This window comes from Rhinolophus ferrumequinum, chromosome 22 (assembly GCF_004115265.2).
Source record: "Rhinolophus ferrumequinum isolate MPI-CBG mRhiFer1 chromosome 22, mRhiFer1_v1.p, whole genome shotgun sequence".
Taxonomy (NCBI): Eukaryota; Metazoa; Chordata; class Mammalia; order Chiroptera; family Rhinolophidae; genus Rhinolophus; species Rhinolophus ferrumequinum.
This window is the reverse complement of record NC_046305.1, coordinates 36959619-36975533: the sequence shown is the minus strand read 5'-3', so window position 1 is coordinate 36975533 and position 15915 is coordinate 36959619. Positions and strand designations below refer to the sequence as shown.

Below are 15915 nucleotides of genomic sequence, written 5' to 3'. Positions count from 1 at the left end.
TGGGTGAAGATATCTGACTTCTCTGTTTTGTACAACTGTTTTTCTTCCCCAAGTCCTTAGACAATGTCCATTTTGTGAAAGAGCAACTAAACAAATTAAGGACAGAGAGACGAATGAGAGAACAGAATGGCAAATCTCGAAAGCCACGGAGAATGTGATAATTGCCTTTTTAGAGTAGAACTGTGACATGGATAAGTTTAAATACTTGATGCACAAGTAAAACCAAAAGGGGAAAATTACAGAGAGAAATTTAGATTTAGACCCTCAGTTTTCCACCAATGGAAGGGACTACCTATGGACCAGCGAAATTCCTATCATGCAGGGTTCAAGTGGAAACAAATAATGTATAGAAGTATCATTGAGTGGAAAGACATAGAATGAGTTATGACTTCTAAGTCCTTCCCAACTCTAAGTCATTGTGATTTCCAGAGTACAAGCAGAGGTGACCAACTAATCTAAATTGGATGATGTCTTTGAGTTTTTGTTTATTTTCCTATTTCTATAGTTGTTTTTACTTAGAGCCTCACAGTTTTCCTGAGTGAGGAATATGCATTTTTTTTTATTTCGGTTCCAACTAGTCTCATAAAAAATAGGAAGGAAACTGCTATGCAGTGACATCTTTATTAACACATCCTCTAGAACATAACTTCTTTTAGTATGGTCTGTCAACATCTCTCTAATTCCTGTCCTCACATTTCTCCTCTTTCCACAACTAAAGCCATTAGCATGCTAAATCACATTTCAATCTCTGAGACCAATCCTATACTCAGACAGAAAATTTATAAGGGGTTTTCATCACTCAGATATCTCCACTCTAAATCAAATAGGCAAATTGATTTTTTTCTGCTTTATTTTCCCCTACTTTGGGCACCACTTTCAGTAACTAGATCTCATTCCTTTTTGCCTCAGTCCATACTTTTATGAAATGCCCAGAAACTCAGAATAAAACATAAGACCTAGTAATGTTCAGTCAATTGATTTTGTTCTCTTCAAAGGATAAGAACTCTGTCCCTTTGTCTGGCCTTCCACCTGGGCCCTGATGAATGACTGCAGTGCCTTCTACAGGAATATCCACTTGTTACCAAGCCTTCACTCTTAACTATTCCTGTGGGGTGCCAATGGCTACATGTTTCTATACTGTTTGATAATGCTCTTCTCCTATTTAGAGCTTCTTAAACATTTCATGAGTTTTGTAATATTAAAAACTGCTAAATAGTTCAGTTAGTTCTTCTAATTAACACAAAAGATTCAAAGAGAACTGCATCAGTCATCACTATGATTAACAATATTTTTAATGGTTAAAAACCATATGCACCCTCCAGGTCCAAGTGCTGGGCTTCACAGTAGTTCAGAAAATACTGTCAGAGTTATCTTTATCATACATATAGAAGAGAATTTCACATAACTGGTGGTGCAGTATGGTAGTTAAATTTTCGGTCTCTGAAATCAGACTGTGCAAGTACCAATCCCAGCTCTTCTGATTACCCACTCCATGACCTTGGAGCAAGTTCCTTAGTGTCCCTAAACCTCACTTTTCTTATCTATAAAATGGGCAGAATAACATCCCCTAGTCCATAGGTTTAGAGTAATATTCAAAGACAATAACACATGTAAACTGCATAGTAATGACTAGAGCTTCATAAATGTTTGCTATTATTATTACACAAATTTTATTGACACCTGAATAATTGCTCTTATAAGTTAAAATGGGAGAAAGTCTTTTCTCATTGGTATCCAAAACCATCTAAATATTTCCTTCCACATGCGGTCTTGGTTGGTTTTATTTTGATCCTCTTTTCAACGCTAGTATGGGTGCCCTAAAAGAGAACTCTACAGATGCTCATAAAGCTTCCTTTATTTATCACTGACCCTGAAACAGAGGTCTATATCAAAATCCACAGGACTATCAGGCACTCATATCGTGTATTAGCTTTTTTCTTTTGAGCTACCTTTTTTTTTTTTTTTTTGCTAGAGGAAGCTTGTTATAATTGAGATCATTCAAACTAACTCTGTAGTAGAGAAGGTCATGGCGCTTTTCAATGATTCTTACAAGACAACTGGAAGACAAACAAAGCTCAAGTCTTTACTTTTATTAAGCTGACACTTCAGGGGAACGCTAAAGGAACATCAAGCCCTATTCACCTTTCCCGCTTTTATCATTCCAGAAAGCAACTGACACCTTGCCCTGTCATGATAAGGTCCTCGCTAGTTAGCCAAACACTTGGCAAGTGAGCATCAATATTAATGCTGCCTGGTTTAATAATCAGTATTTGCACTGTTGTTAAAGATATTTTAATATTATAATTGGGTGGCCCTTGTTTCTTTATCCAAAAGCTAAATTTATTCTAGTGGCAAGCCTTAATGTTCTGACATATTTGAGATTTGTGTCCAATGTTAGGAGAATTCTAGCTGAAAGTACAGGACCTATGTCTAGATATATTAATCCCACACTGTTACTCAGCTTAAACCTTTAATTACATGATTGAAATTACTCTGCTGAGCTGTTTCTACCTCCATTCTGTAGATGATCTCTTTGCATTTTTCTTCTTTAATACAGAAAGAATCATGCAATAATTTTAAAAACCCTATCTTACTCTAACAATGTATAATTCAGAGTACATCTTTCTATCCTAAATGGACATTCAGGCATAACTCCTAGAAAGAAAGAGTGGAGGGATAATGAAAAAAAAGATAGAAATGATGATGAATCCAATGCCCCGGCATGGGAGACTTCTATGAACTATCTAAAAATAGAGTTAGAAAAAGGAGACTAAAAAGATAGGTTTGGCATAATTTGCTTTTCATTATAGATCAACAGCAAGGACTGTGACAACTTCATGAGTTACCTGAGTTTATAATTTATAGTTTCCTCAATATGTGTTCATGATTATAGTTGGAATGCCTATCATCACCCCCTCGTGATCATCGCTAAAGCCCTTGAAAAGAAAAAGAACTGTGTGTTAGTTGATGGTATGTGACAAGCTGGGGCCTGGGACTGAATAAATAGGAGACTGTGTCTATTCTGCTGAGAATCCCAGAGACAAGATCTCATAGGCTGTGGCAGATCTGTGGAGAGAGAAGTCAGCCTGGTTTAGTCTTTTTAAGAATTTGTTTCCAACCAGTCTATAAGCAAACCGCCCAGCCTAGTCACACTGGGCATTTTGCAAGAGAATGCTCTGCTGGCCTCCCTTCACGGCCTGTTTCTAGCCCTATCACAGCTCCTGACCCTTATCCCTGCTCTTCCTCTTCCTTGGCCTAATCCCTCCAGCCTGATTCATTAAATACCTTCTTTTCTAGACTAAATTCATCTCCCTCTTCCCCTGATCGTAAAAGAAACACCTCCCTATCTGCTGCATCCCTGGAAACCATAGAAGGAAAGCTGGAGGAAAACTGAAGAACAGCAGGTCCCAGCTGTAGAAGTAAGCCAGAGATTAACTAGAAAGAGGCCAATTGATTTATCTGATATTTCCGAAGGAAAAACAAATTCAGACACAAATTGCGTGGTTTGTCTATGTAACATCTGTTAGGTAGTTTTTCAATATCCATGTGATTGACCTTTAAAAATAATTATCTGGGTGTTCAGCGCCACGGTGATATGGCCATAGCGGTAGAATTGAAAGCAGGACTCCAGAGCTGGACGGTCCAATAAGGAGGCCACATGTGGCTGTTGGCATTTGAGATGTGGCTAGTCCAAATTGAGGTGTTCCCTAAGTGAAAATGCACACTCAATTTCAAAGACTTAGTACAAAAAAGGGGAGAACATAGAATGCAAAATATCTCATGTATAATTTTTATACTGACCACATGTTGAAATAAAAATATTTTCAATATATTGAGTTAAATAATATATATTATTAAAATTAATTTTACTTGTTTCTTTCTTCCTTTTTAAACATGGCAACTAGAAATGTTTTAATTATACACATGGCTCTCATTGTATTACTCCTGGAAAGTACTGCTCTGGAGCATACTGCTTGGCTTCATACACAGCTCTACTACATACAAGCTGTGCGTTCTCAGGCAAGTTAATTAATGTTCTCTTCTGTGAAATGGGAATAATAATAATTCCTGTTTTGGACCCTTACATAAGCAAGTAAATGGACATGAGTTGTTTCCTGGAATAGGGCCTGATCCTGAGCAGGTAGCATTCTTCAGCCTAGGCAATCCCCAAAGAAAAACTCAACTGAGAGCCACACTGCCGATATTCTCAAGAGCTGGGGGAAAGAATAAGTGATTCTTTGGGCAGTGCACCAGGCCTTTCACAACAACTTCTGTTTGTACAATGGAGAGGCTATGCGCAAAGCATAGTTCTTCCGAAAAAATAACTAGATAAAAAATATGGCTAGTTATCTTGGTTACTAATAAAATCTACTTGATACGGCAGATAGGAAATATTCAATACATCTTATAGCTGAATAGAAACTAATTGTTGAAATAAGACATGTGAAAGACAATTATAATACAGGGTAAATACACATTAAACACCTAATAGATAGTATGGACAATCCTTAAGAAGAGGTGGAAACCATGAGCGCTGAGTAAACGGAAGGTTTATAGAGGAGGTATTCCAAGCAGGAGAAGCAAAATGAATAACATTTTGATGCGTATAAAAAGATACGCATCAAAGAGGGATGCTTTCAGGATATACATAGACCAATTGGTTGGAGAGAAGTTTCCTGTAGGAAGATACAGGAAGCAAATCTATAAACATAATAGGAGGTAGAGTGCAGTAGAAATGGAATGCCACTTTAAGCTAGGATTCTAGGGAGGTGGGGTGATTAGTGCGAAGAAGTAATTTGGGAGGATCAATTTGGCAGACTGTGCCAAATTCTTTAACTCCTCTGGGACTCAACATACTTTCCAAAACAATGCACATCTAATTATTTTTACCCTATATTCTCATTTGATACCTTTCCAATTAATAATTGGCCCTTCAATACCTAGGAAGCTCCTTGGGACAGGGCTTTGCTTCAGAATATCACACATGAGTAATAATCAGAAAAAAATACTACTAATTGCCATTTACTGTTGAAAAAGACAAGCTAACAGATTTTGTATAGAAAGATTGGTCATATGTGTCTAACGGGTTATCGGATGCTTCTGGAATTGCATGAATATGTCCGAATGTAGCAAAATGCGTTAGGAGGTGGTATAGGATTAATAAACAGTTAATGATATAGAACCTAAAATAACAGAAAGATTCTTCTTCTGGGAATTGATAAGGAAGGTGCAACTGCCTATGTAAACTACTCACTTTTTAACTTTAAAGAATAAAGCACAAACTTTATCAAAATATATGCTTTGTTTAAAATGCTACATACTTACAATCTCTTTGCCATATGTGTTTTGTCTGTGTTTTGTGTGTCTGCCATTGGTTTCCTCAGACTCAGATTAGTCCCAAAGAAGGGTGGCAAGTGTACAGCTCAGCACAGGATCCTGATGGGCGATGCATTTGCACAGTGGTTGCACCGGAACAAAACCTGTGTTCCCGGGACGCCAAAAGCAGGCAGCTTCGCCAGCTGCTGGAAAAGGTAGGTGTCCTGTGTCCCCGTGCATGTTTTTATTGAAATCTACCATTCTTTGAAAAGGAAATATAGGAAGGCAGGTAATGCTGAGGACGGTCATTCCAATTTTTGTCCCCCTTCTTAAACTTCTTCCTCTTCCTTGAAAGGAGTACCTCAAGCTTCCTGCTCTATTCTATTTACACGACTTTTTACTTATCCCAACCTTGACTTCTTGCGACTGACTCTATCATATATCTTAATATCCAGTCAGTGTCTCCTTAAGAAAAATAAAAGCGAGAAGTTTTATTCCAATGCCAGATATTTAGCCTTAATTCATAGGATCACAGGAGGCTCCTTGAGCTCATACTTTTGGATCCCATTATCAGCCTTGCAAGGAAGTTAAAATAATGGCATGCAATATGCAAGCTATCTGGACAGATAATGAATAATTCCAAGTATTATCTCTAAGTCATTCCTTTGAACATTAAGCTCTTCAATTTCATTCAATAGCATTCTTTCCATATAATTTACTTAAACTGAATCCATAACAATCAAATGCAGAATGCCCTTGATTTATTCTCTTCTACAGATAAAAGTCAACCCAGGAAAGGTTATTTATGTTTAGTTTAGGGAGAAAAAAACAAACAAACAAGCAAAAAAAACAATGAATGGTTCTTTCAATTATCCTCCTTGAGACTTTTATTGCATTGGGGTGGAATAATGCAATTATACTGCATTATTCTGGGGTGTCCAGACTGATAGTGGGGTGGCCAGACTGATAGAAGGATGACAACATGTTTGAATTTTAAATACCATCAGGGATAATAACATAAATTAGATAGTATGTGCTTTTAGAGGACGTCTTGCTCAACAGTTCACTCTGTGCAATATCCTTTCGATGGCCATCCTCACAACTATGGCATTGAATGGGAACTTTTTACAGAAAATTAAGAGAAGCTAGAAAAATGAAGCATCAAATTTATTAACATAGACATTCCTAGCTAATGCAATTCCAAGCCTGCCACAGTAACTTTCTTCTACTACCATATATGAAAATAAGTTTCCTCTGTGTACATTATTTGGAAATCTTTTGATATCCTAAGACTTTAAAAAGACTCTTTTTCATGTTTTTATACTAAGATGATTAGTCTCTTTTTCTGCCCCCTCTCCCTGCCCTGATGATTCCTCAGAGCTATCATCATATACTGGCTTTCTCTTAATTCGCTTCTTATCATAAGGTCCCATCTTCCCTGTTCCTTTAATATCTGTCCTCCAGACAAGAGCAAATGTCATTTCATTCAAGTTAATGACTCTAGCTCATGTGCCTCTCAACTATTAGAAAACATGACATACAAACTATGATTAGTGTTGAGTATTGTATTCGCTCTTGATTTTCTTTATTTCTATGAAAAAAATCTCAAATATATAGTTTAATACTGTTTTGTTACTAGGAAAATTAATTATATTGGTAAAAAGATTTGCTCTTTTAATCCAATTTTGCTTTCCTATTAAAATATATTTCTCCTCAGATTACCATTTTTTTGCTCCAATCTTCTATGCAAAAATACTTTTTTCTATGTCAATTGTGGTGACAGAAACATTTTCTTAGACACCATAACCTTATTTGTGTTACCATTTTTCAGTATAGCATTGCATACACACATATACATATAGAAATTTCTTCAAAAATCAGAATAAATAAAATTTAAATAAAGTGTCAATGTCAGAAAGCAGATAATAAATACCCTCTAACAGGTCCAAAAGGCAATGTATTCCAGAGCTATGATAAAACCAGGAATTAGTGAAGGATGACTAAGGCAAAAAAGTACAACTAAGGAGGCTGGTTTAAACCATCATTGAAATTTATATGACCACTTCATCCAATGTGCAATTTGTTTAATGTATTAAAGAACTTTGAGAAAAATCACACTTTTAAAAATTCATCAATACCTAAATGACAAAAAACAAACAAACAATTTTTAACAAAATCAAGGTCACCACAAGTTAGATTTATCAAATTTACCATTTGGTAAAGTTATGCCAACAGAAGAATAATAGTAAATTGTGTGCACTATTTAGAGTGGCCCAAAGGAAGTAGCACTGGTTTGCTGCTGTATCCAAAGAAAAAACATCTGATACAAGCATTCCTTATTCAGACTGAACTAGTCCCTTGCTAACTTCTCTATAGCTCCACATATATTCAAGGTACCAGATGGCAAAAAGAGGCATGACCATTACATTCACCATTAACCAAAAGACTGGTTTAGTCATATAATAAGGGCATATTGTTAATAGGAATAATATTAATAACGATCGTTCCCACCTATTATATTTGTATACACTCCATTCAATCCTCACAGCAGAAGTAGTTATCTTTCTAAGTTTATGTAAAAGGAAACTGGTAGTTTTGAGGTTAAAAAAAACTATTAATGAACTCAATTAATAGATTACAGAGCTATACCAGATCAGTTTTGCATTTTCTCAACACTATGCAAGTGTCATCCAGAATGCCACTGATGGTACTCACACTCATTTAAGTGATGGTTTGTCAAACAAAGTATTTATATCACTAAATATTGGAAAAATTATAATTGGTTTCACAATATTTCAGGGCTTAGTATGCCCAAACTAAAATTGTTCATTTAAAAAAGTATTTATCAAAGATGAACGAGTAGGTTCTCTGTACAGTTAAAGATGTTTTGCATTGTCTAGGTCAACATTTCCTAAAGTGCGATGTTTGGAATAGGATGCCAGCAACATTCTCTCCAATAAAATAATTTTAAGAAAAACTGTACTGTACATGATACTTCACTCTTGAAGATTTCTACCACACAGTTTAATACTAAAGATTTTGCAAAGCCCTACAGTAAAGAAATCTGTGTTTATTTTTGTTAATCCCAAGTCTATCTAAACATATTGAACTGCTGGACTTTTTTTTCAAGTAGCTTCCACACTAATTATGAATGAGAGTGAACATCAGAGACAAGCAGGCCAAAAGAAAAAACACAGCAGATGGTTCTTCTTCCTGCAGTGTAATCACAGGGATCCAGTCTCTGGTGTCGTCAGTAAACTGATTCTCAAGGGTCTCCGTAAGCAGTGGGAAACTAAACAGTCCTAGGTACAGCCAGCAGCAGAAACAAAAGGCAGCCCAGAGCCAAATCCTTTCCATTTAGATAGCTCTATCTATAGCCATTACACCAAATGCAACTCTTATAATTATACATGATTTTGCAATATAGGTCACAATCAAGACTCAGCAAATTCTCTCAGTGCATTTTCCCACAACACAAATAAAGTTGAAAATGAACTTGGTAGGATAAGTCAGAGGCGAAATAAAAGAGAGGCTGTTTTAACTTTATCCAGACTATCTCACTTGCCCCTCATTGTCTAATTGTACAGCCTCTGCCTCGGTATATAGAATTCCTAGGAATATATAAGCCATGCCAACGATGGTGTCTTCGTAGATAGATGCCATATTCAAATGTATAGCTTCTTTAACACAATTCGCTTTTCTTTATTCATGCATAATCATAATGAAGCTGAGAATCAGTTTTAAAGCATTACATTTATCCAAGATGCAGTTACCATGCTTTCAATGTCTCAGTAACTTTGTGCTACACTAAAGATTTTTAAAAACAAAGCTTTCTGAATGTAGGAGTGATAATAAATTAATAAATATTTGGGAGTCATGTAATGCTATAGCCCAACCAAGGAAAGGAGGAGGAAACTTTCCTTAAAACATTAAAATACAAATTACCCATTACTACCATTGGAAGCCTAAGATAAGTTTACCTAATAGATATTTATTGAGCAATTATTTTGTGACTGGTTCTGGGCAAAGCCTTGGAAATACATAGAAGATATGAATAAGACACAACTTCTAACCTCATGAAGCTCACAGAAGGGCAGCCACTTCTCTGCTCATACCCAACACACACATTAAACAATTAGTTTTAACATAAGCTAGATTGTAACTGTATGTTCTGAAAAGACAGGACTCATAAAGGGCAGGACTATGGACCAAAAGGGTAGAAGAAGAAACAGGAAAACCTGACCTTTTCTGACAAGAAAAGTAGAGGATCTGAGGCAAGCCAAGGCAGGAGAATTCACTGCCTTTTCTGAAAGTGTGACTTCTAAGGCATGTTACCAACAAAAGGCTCTTTAGAGCTGGCTGGTCCACTAAACTTTGTGACTTTACCTGATGCCAAAAATTTGTCTCTAAACAAATCATCCTTTCCTTATTTATAACTCAAAAAGTTTTCAATGAAATAACTTTTTATTTATTACATAAATAATACATGTTTATTAAAAAATAAATTGAATAACATATAAAAATATATGAAACAAAGTAAAGCTCACCCAAAATCCCACCACCATTTTTTTGGTCCATGATTTAATGTATACATTTATGCAAATAAAATAATTTTATGCAAATGGAGTTACACATGTTTACCAGGACCTCTTTCTACAATATTTATTTTGTTACTTCTCTTCACACCCACACCTCACCTCCCACCAGAAAACTAGTGTTAACAACCTAACATATATCTTTCTAAATCTTCCATACCTTTCTCTATGTTTTGCTTATGTATTCCATTTTCTTTTACATGTGTGCATGTCTGTGCATCTGTGTGTGCATCTGTGAGAGAGACAGAAAGAGAGAGAGAGAGAGAGAGAGAGAGAGAGAATTTGATTCAGAATAAAAAATCAAATTATATATTTTTATGTTTGCTTTTTTCATTTGATTTTCTCATGGATATCCCTCCATGTTGAGCAGTGCTTCTCAATATTTAATAGACAAAGGAATCACTGGGGATCTTGATAAAATGCAGGTTCTAATTCAGTAGATGTGGGAGGGGGGCCCAAAATTCTACATTTCTGACAAGTTCCCAGGTGAGTTCCAAAGTTGTTGCTCCACAGACAATATTTTGAGTACCAAAAGTATGAAGATCTGTCTTATTCTTTAAAACTGTTTATTCACATTCCATTTTTCAATTCATTTAGCAGTTCTCCTTTTAGTGGCTTTCACTTTTTTTCAGAATTTTGCTGCCCCTACAATTAGAGCAGCCATTCTTTCCTCATTTCTACATGCTTTATAGGTCACCTGTTTCCTACTTCTAAATAGCCTGGGGCTCAGTGAACCTGGGATGGTGCCATAAGCTTAACATGTGTTTACTGCCTGTCTACCAAACACTTGATATACTTGCCATTTTCCAGGTCTCCTGAACAACATGCTCTGTCAGTAAGGAGGAGTTCCAGCACTACCACCACTCATTTAGATCAATCCAGGCTCATCCCTAGGAACACTTCCAGCGTAGCTTAAAGTAACTGTACTGGAATGAATGAATGCATTCTAGGTCTGTTGGACACTTCACTGCCATCCACAATGGCTACACATCCCAGATCTTGAAAAAGTCAGATTTAGTACTGATAGAAACAACTTATTTTAACATTTAACAGATGGGAGCATTATAAGCCCTGGAATAAATATTCTATTTTTTTAAATTTATTTTTTTGACATATTAAATTCTCATTTATATTTATATTCAGTCATTTCTAATGTTAGAATGTCCATGTTATTACTTCCTGCCAAGGTATAATTTTCTCTTGCTGAATTTTTTTAAATGTTTATCATGAAGCACTTCCTTCTGAAAATATGTCGTGTGGAAATGCAATTATGGATTTGGTATTTCCAGTTCTTTGTTAATGTCATTTTTGTTATTTCAGTAGTGACTGTTTTATACCTATAAACAGACAATAATTTACAGCCAATGTTCCTGTTTAACAGGTTCAGAACATGTCCCAGTCTATTGAAGTCTTAAACTTGAGAACTCAGAGAGATTTCCAATATGTTCTAAAAATGGAAACCCAAATGAAAGGGCTGAAGGCCAAGTTTCGGCAGATTGAAGATGATCGGAAGACACTAATGACCAAGCATTTTCAAGTAGGTTTGACTTCTGCAATCTTGTCAATCCAAATGAGACACTAAGTGCAAGTGCAACGAACAGCCAGCCTGGCACTCAGCTAGAAATAACTGTGCTAGCCCATATGTGCAAGGTTAAAGGCTAACGGGTGATGTCAATCATCTCTCCACTGAAACTGACCATTAGACCATTAGCTGGTAGGGATGCACAGAAGGCTTGGTATAAAAAGAATCTTATCCTTCTAGAGCTAGGTGGAGTTTCTGGAGAGATTTACAGGCACTTCCATATCTGTAACAAGGGGGAATCTAAAGGAAAACTAATAATTAAATTTATCAAAGTGTTTCCTGATGATTTTATGCCCTGCCAATACAAGAAATAGAGAGAAAATAAATTAAAGGAGACAATGATATCATTATTAATAGCACATAGAAAGGAGGTTGTTTCATAAGTTGATACAAATAGTCCTCTTTTAGACTTTAAGTTGTCTGTTGACAATTATTTAGAAACACTGAAAATGGAGAAATGGTCCTTTTAAGCACACTATGTGGACTTTTATTAACTATGTATGACAGTGTCATGGATTAAAATAAAATCCGACTATGATAATGCCATCTGAACCACTATTAAAAAGAAATAGTCTGCTTTGCAAAGACATAGCACATAGTTTATAAAACACACCATGGTTTTATAAATATAATGACCTCATTTTTCCCTGCCAATTAGGAAGTGAGATTCACTGCTGACGGTGAGGGGGTGGGTCTGAATTCAGCTCTTGGTCAAGCATTGGAAGTGCTTTTCACACATAATTGTGATGGGCAGGGAGCTAGTTGGGGACATGCAACAGTATCTCTCTATGGCATATTTTTAAATGGCAGAAATTTTCACGGTTTTGTAATTTTCTTCAGTGGGGCTCAGGATCCTGAGTAGATAGATACAGAAAAGAGTCTTGAACTGAACCAGTTTTTAAAGTTTTACCCAAAAGTACAAGAGAGCAAGAAAGTTGAGGGTATTGACAAGAGATGGGGCTAAAGTAATGAATCATGAGGTTTAAGTTGATAAAGAGACGTAAGCAAAGCCAGGAGGTTAAGAAATTAGAACAAATTACAGCAAGGCCTATAAAATACAATAAATTTAAAGATTATTGGAAATAAGAGAATGAGTGAACTGGAAGAATAGGGAATTTATGGGAGGGAGTGGTAAACAGAGAAGAATATAAGGCTGAGGAGCAAATAAATTAATTTTAACCACTATTTATTGAGCACTTACTATGTGCAAGGCAGTGTTGAGCCCTCTGCTGGATATATAATATATAATCTCTCTTCTGTGAAAGACAACTAACAGGCAGGTAGTAAAATTGATAGTAAACAGAGGTATAAACATTACTTAACATCACAAAGGGAAGAGTAATTAACTATGTTTAATTTTGTTTAGAGAAGATCAGAGCAAGAGTTACAGATTCAGCAATATTCAAGAAAACCATGTGGGACTAGTGCCCACCCCAACCCCTCAAAAAAATTAAATCACAGAGGAGATCAAGAAAACGAAAAGGTTTTCAATGTCAATTTTCAACGGTCAGGGTTAGTGTGTAGACTATAGAGCAGCAACGTGAGCCCGAAGCTGAGATCATCAACTAAGCAGGAAATGGTAAGCTGGCACTTACAGTACATACAGAGCATTCCAGAAAGGAAGAGGGACAGAAGGAGAGGAGCTCAGGGTGTCTGGTGCAGAGTGAAATCATCCAAGCTCCGATGGACAATGTAGAGCTCTGTGATGCTAAGGGACAGCATCAGGGTGCAAGGGCTGGCAGGGCAGGAGACACATGATGACACATATGCATATATGGGAACTCTTGGAAGAAGACAGGAAACAAAAAAACAGGAAGATACAAAACTCAGAGAAACACAAGAAATAATTTGCCTATTCTGTGAGCTTGTATAGCAGCAGCCAGGCTACCAATAAATAAATTTAATTTTCAGCACCATATGACCTAATGATTTTTATTTTCCTAGTTCATGTAATCCAAGTAGCTACTGAAGTTATGTATCAAAATCCAAATTGCAATAATGATAACATTTTTGTGAAGAATTACACATATTGAACACATAGTTCCAAGTATTTTAAATTTACTTTATAGTAACTTATTTAATCCTCATAACAATCTTATCAGGCAGGCACCATTTTTATCCCGATAATTCAGGTGAAGAAAATGATGCACATTGAAGTTGAAGAATTTGTCCAGGGTCATATATCGAACATGTATGTCCAGCTCCTGAGTTAAGCCTCCTAATATCAATGCTACACTGCTCTCTAAGTAGACTAGAGCTCTCTGAATTAAATTTAAGAATAATAAATAAATGATCAATATATGTTTGTTGAATTTATTTATTCGCTGAGTCCTTCTGCCATAAGTCAGATTTTGCTCTCGGTGCTGAGGTGCCATATTTGACAGGAAGAAATGGAACATCCCAAAAGTAAGTTTAACATCAAAGAATACTTTTAAATTGGAAAAAAAAACTCCTCCTCTGGTATACCATTTTCAACTTATCAAAGACACTAAGGTTTCGTCTCCTACATTTTTTTAGATAAAAAGCTTATTCTGGTCATCACTCTTCAGCCTATCATGCTTATATGAAAAGATTATGGTTGGGCAAGATAGTCTAGCTACGACCTTTGCTATAAGAGCAACATAGTAGAAAGTGAAATTCTAGATAGGATTGGTAAACACAGATCTCTGCTATTCTATTTTAACCTGTTAAGAATTTGGTAGGTACACTGGTTGAACTTTCCATTGTTCTCTCACAAGTGTCAAAATTGACTGGCAATAATCAAACTACGAATATTGGGAAAGATCCAAATACACAAATAACTTTTTTTTTTTCACTTCATGGGGAAAATGCCACAAAAATTGTCACACTCTTTTCAATATTCCCATACTGAGACGCAAAACTCTTTATTGTAACAGTTGCTATAATATGAGGCAAATGGTACCAACAGAACTAAATCGTCTCATTAAAATCCTAATAAAGCAATTGTGCCTTCCTTTAGGGATGCCACAAGGTGCTCGAACTAATAAGTGTATTTTAAATGAGCCACCAAAATGAGCAAAGCTCTGCAATTCTGCCTTTTGACATATTTATGAATCTTTCTCATTATTAAGACTCTGTCCCCTCCCACTCAACATGGACATACAGACAAAGTAAAGAATTCCAAGCATACAGAGCAAGTGGAAATTTCCCCACAAGAAACATAAGCCCATAAATCAGGGCAGCAATGGGAGCACCTGCTATTTTAATGCATTTATAGTAATAACATCTTCTCAATGTAATTTTAAAATGCAATTTTCAGCTCCTTAAATTAGTTAGTGTACAGCATGGTTTCTGACAGCACCTATGGATTATTCTCAAGTGATCGTAACAGTGACAGCTCCTTCCATAAACAAGATCATCGGCAATAAACTCACAACTGAATCAAGCTCATGAAATATTTTCATTGACCACCACCACCAAGTTAAAGGAAGAGAAGAAAAGGTGACAGGTCTAGAAAGTGAAACTGCAGGTCTGGCTCTGTCCCATGATGCTAAGAGGGAGGGATACTGGGGCAAAATATGTTTCTTATTCTCTAGATAAAAATCAACATTTCAATTTCAAACAACTATGGAACTGGGCAACTCTCTTTTGTTACATAAATTATGAGCACCTTGATCCCGGAAAGAGTTAATTCACCAAATGGGCAAGCAATTCTGCCTTACATAAAGAGCTCTAAATTATTAGGTTGGTGCTAGAGTAATTGCGGTTTAAAAGGTTAAAAATAATTGCAAAAACCGCAATTACTTTTGCACCAAGCTCTATCTAGGTGAAGGCAAATGGAGTCACGATGCGGGTACTAATGACAAGTGGTAAAGAGCCACATGCATTCCTCTGAGCTTGGAGTAGCTTTCCAGGACTTATGCCTGCCGACTGACCTTCCTAATGGTGCTGTGCTAAGGTGGATACTGAAAAAATGAGGGGTACCTGGGCATAAGGGAAGTATAACATGGTGGGAGGCCATGACTGGAGAAATTCTGTTAGGCAAAAGCTGTTCCAGGATCCAAAACTCCCTGTAAGTACCCCTATAATCATAGATAATCAGTAAATGAGTAACTAGATGTTAATAAACAGGCTTAGGATATTTGACCTATTTCTAACAACTCATAATTAGAACATGGACCCTGCTTCGATTTCCTAACTAAATAATGGATTGTTCATTTTATATTATAAAATATTACCAAAAAGTGAGGTAACACCTAAAGCCATCATTTCTACGATAGGAAGTTTTTGTAATTATGGTAAGGATCAATTTGTTTCATGGAAAAGAATGTAACCATTTAAAGAAAGGATTCTTGTATTGAAAAGCTGAGATAAGTGGATTTACTAGTAATGATCATGTGGCTACTTACATTCTCACAAAATACCTAATTTCAACCAAAATCAATAAGGAATTTTGAACCT

At 36.1% G+C, this 15915-nt stretch overlaps 1 protein-coding gene across 5 annotated transcripts in view; it reads left to right on the top strand.

The window, feature by feature from the left end:
- Nucleotides 1–15915, top strand: part of OLFM3 (olfactomedin 3) — a 179577-nt gene that overhangs the window by 137366 nt on the left and 26296 nt on the right. For 2 of the 5 annotated variants that reach the window (XM_033093777.1, XM_033093779.1), the window contains exons 2-4: nt 3906–4020; nt 5385–5531; nt 11293–11448. In XM_033093777.1, coding sequence (XP_032949668.1) covers nt 3925–4020; nt 5385–5531; nt 11293–11448 — 399 coding nt within the window. In that variant the 5' untranslated portion in view covers nt 3906–3924. Of the gene's footprint in view, nt 1–3403; nt 3420–3905; nt 4021–5384; nt 5532–11292; nt 11449–15915 lie in introns of those variants that run through there. The other 3 variants (XM_033093782.1, XM_033093776.1, XM_033093778.1) reach the window with 2 other exon arrangements.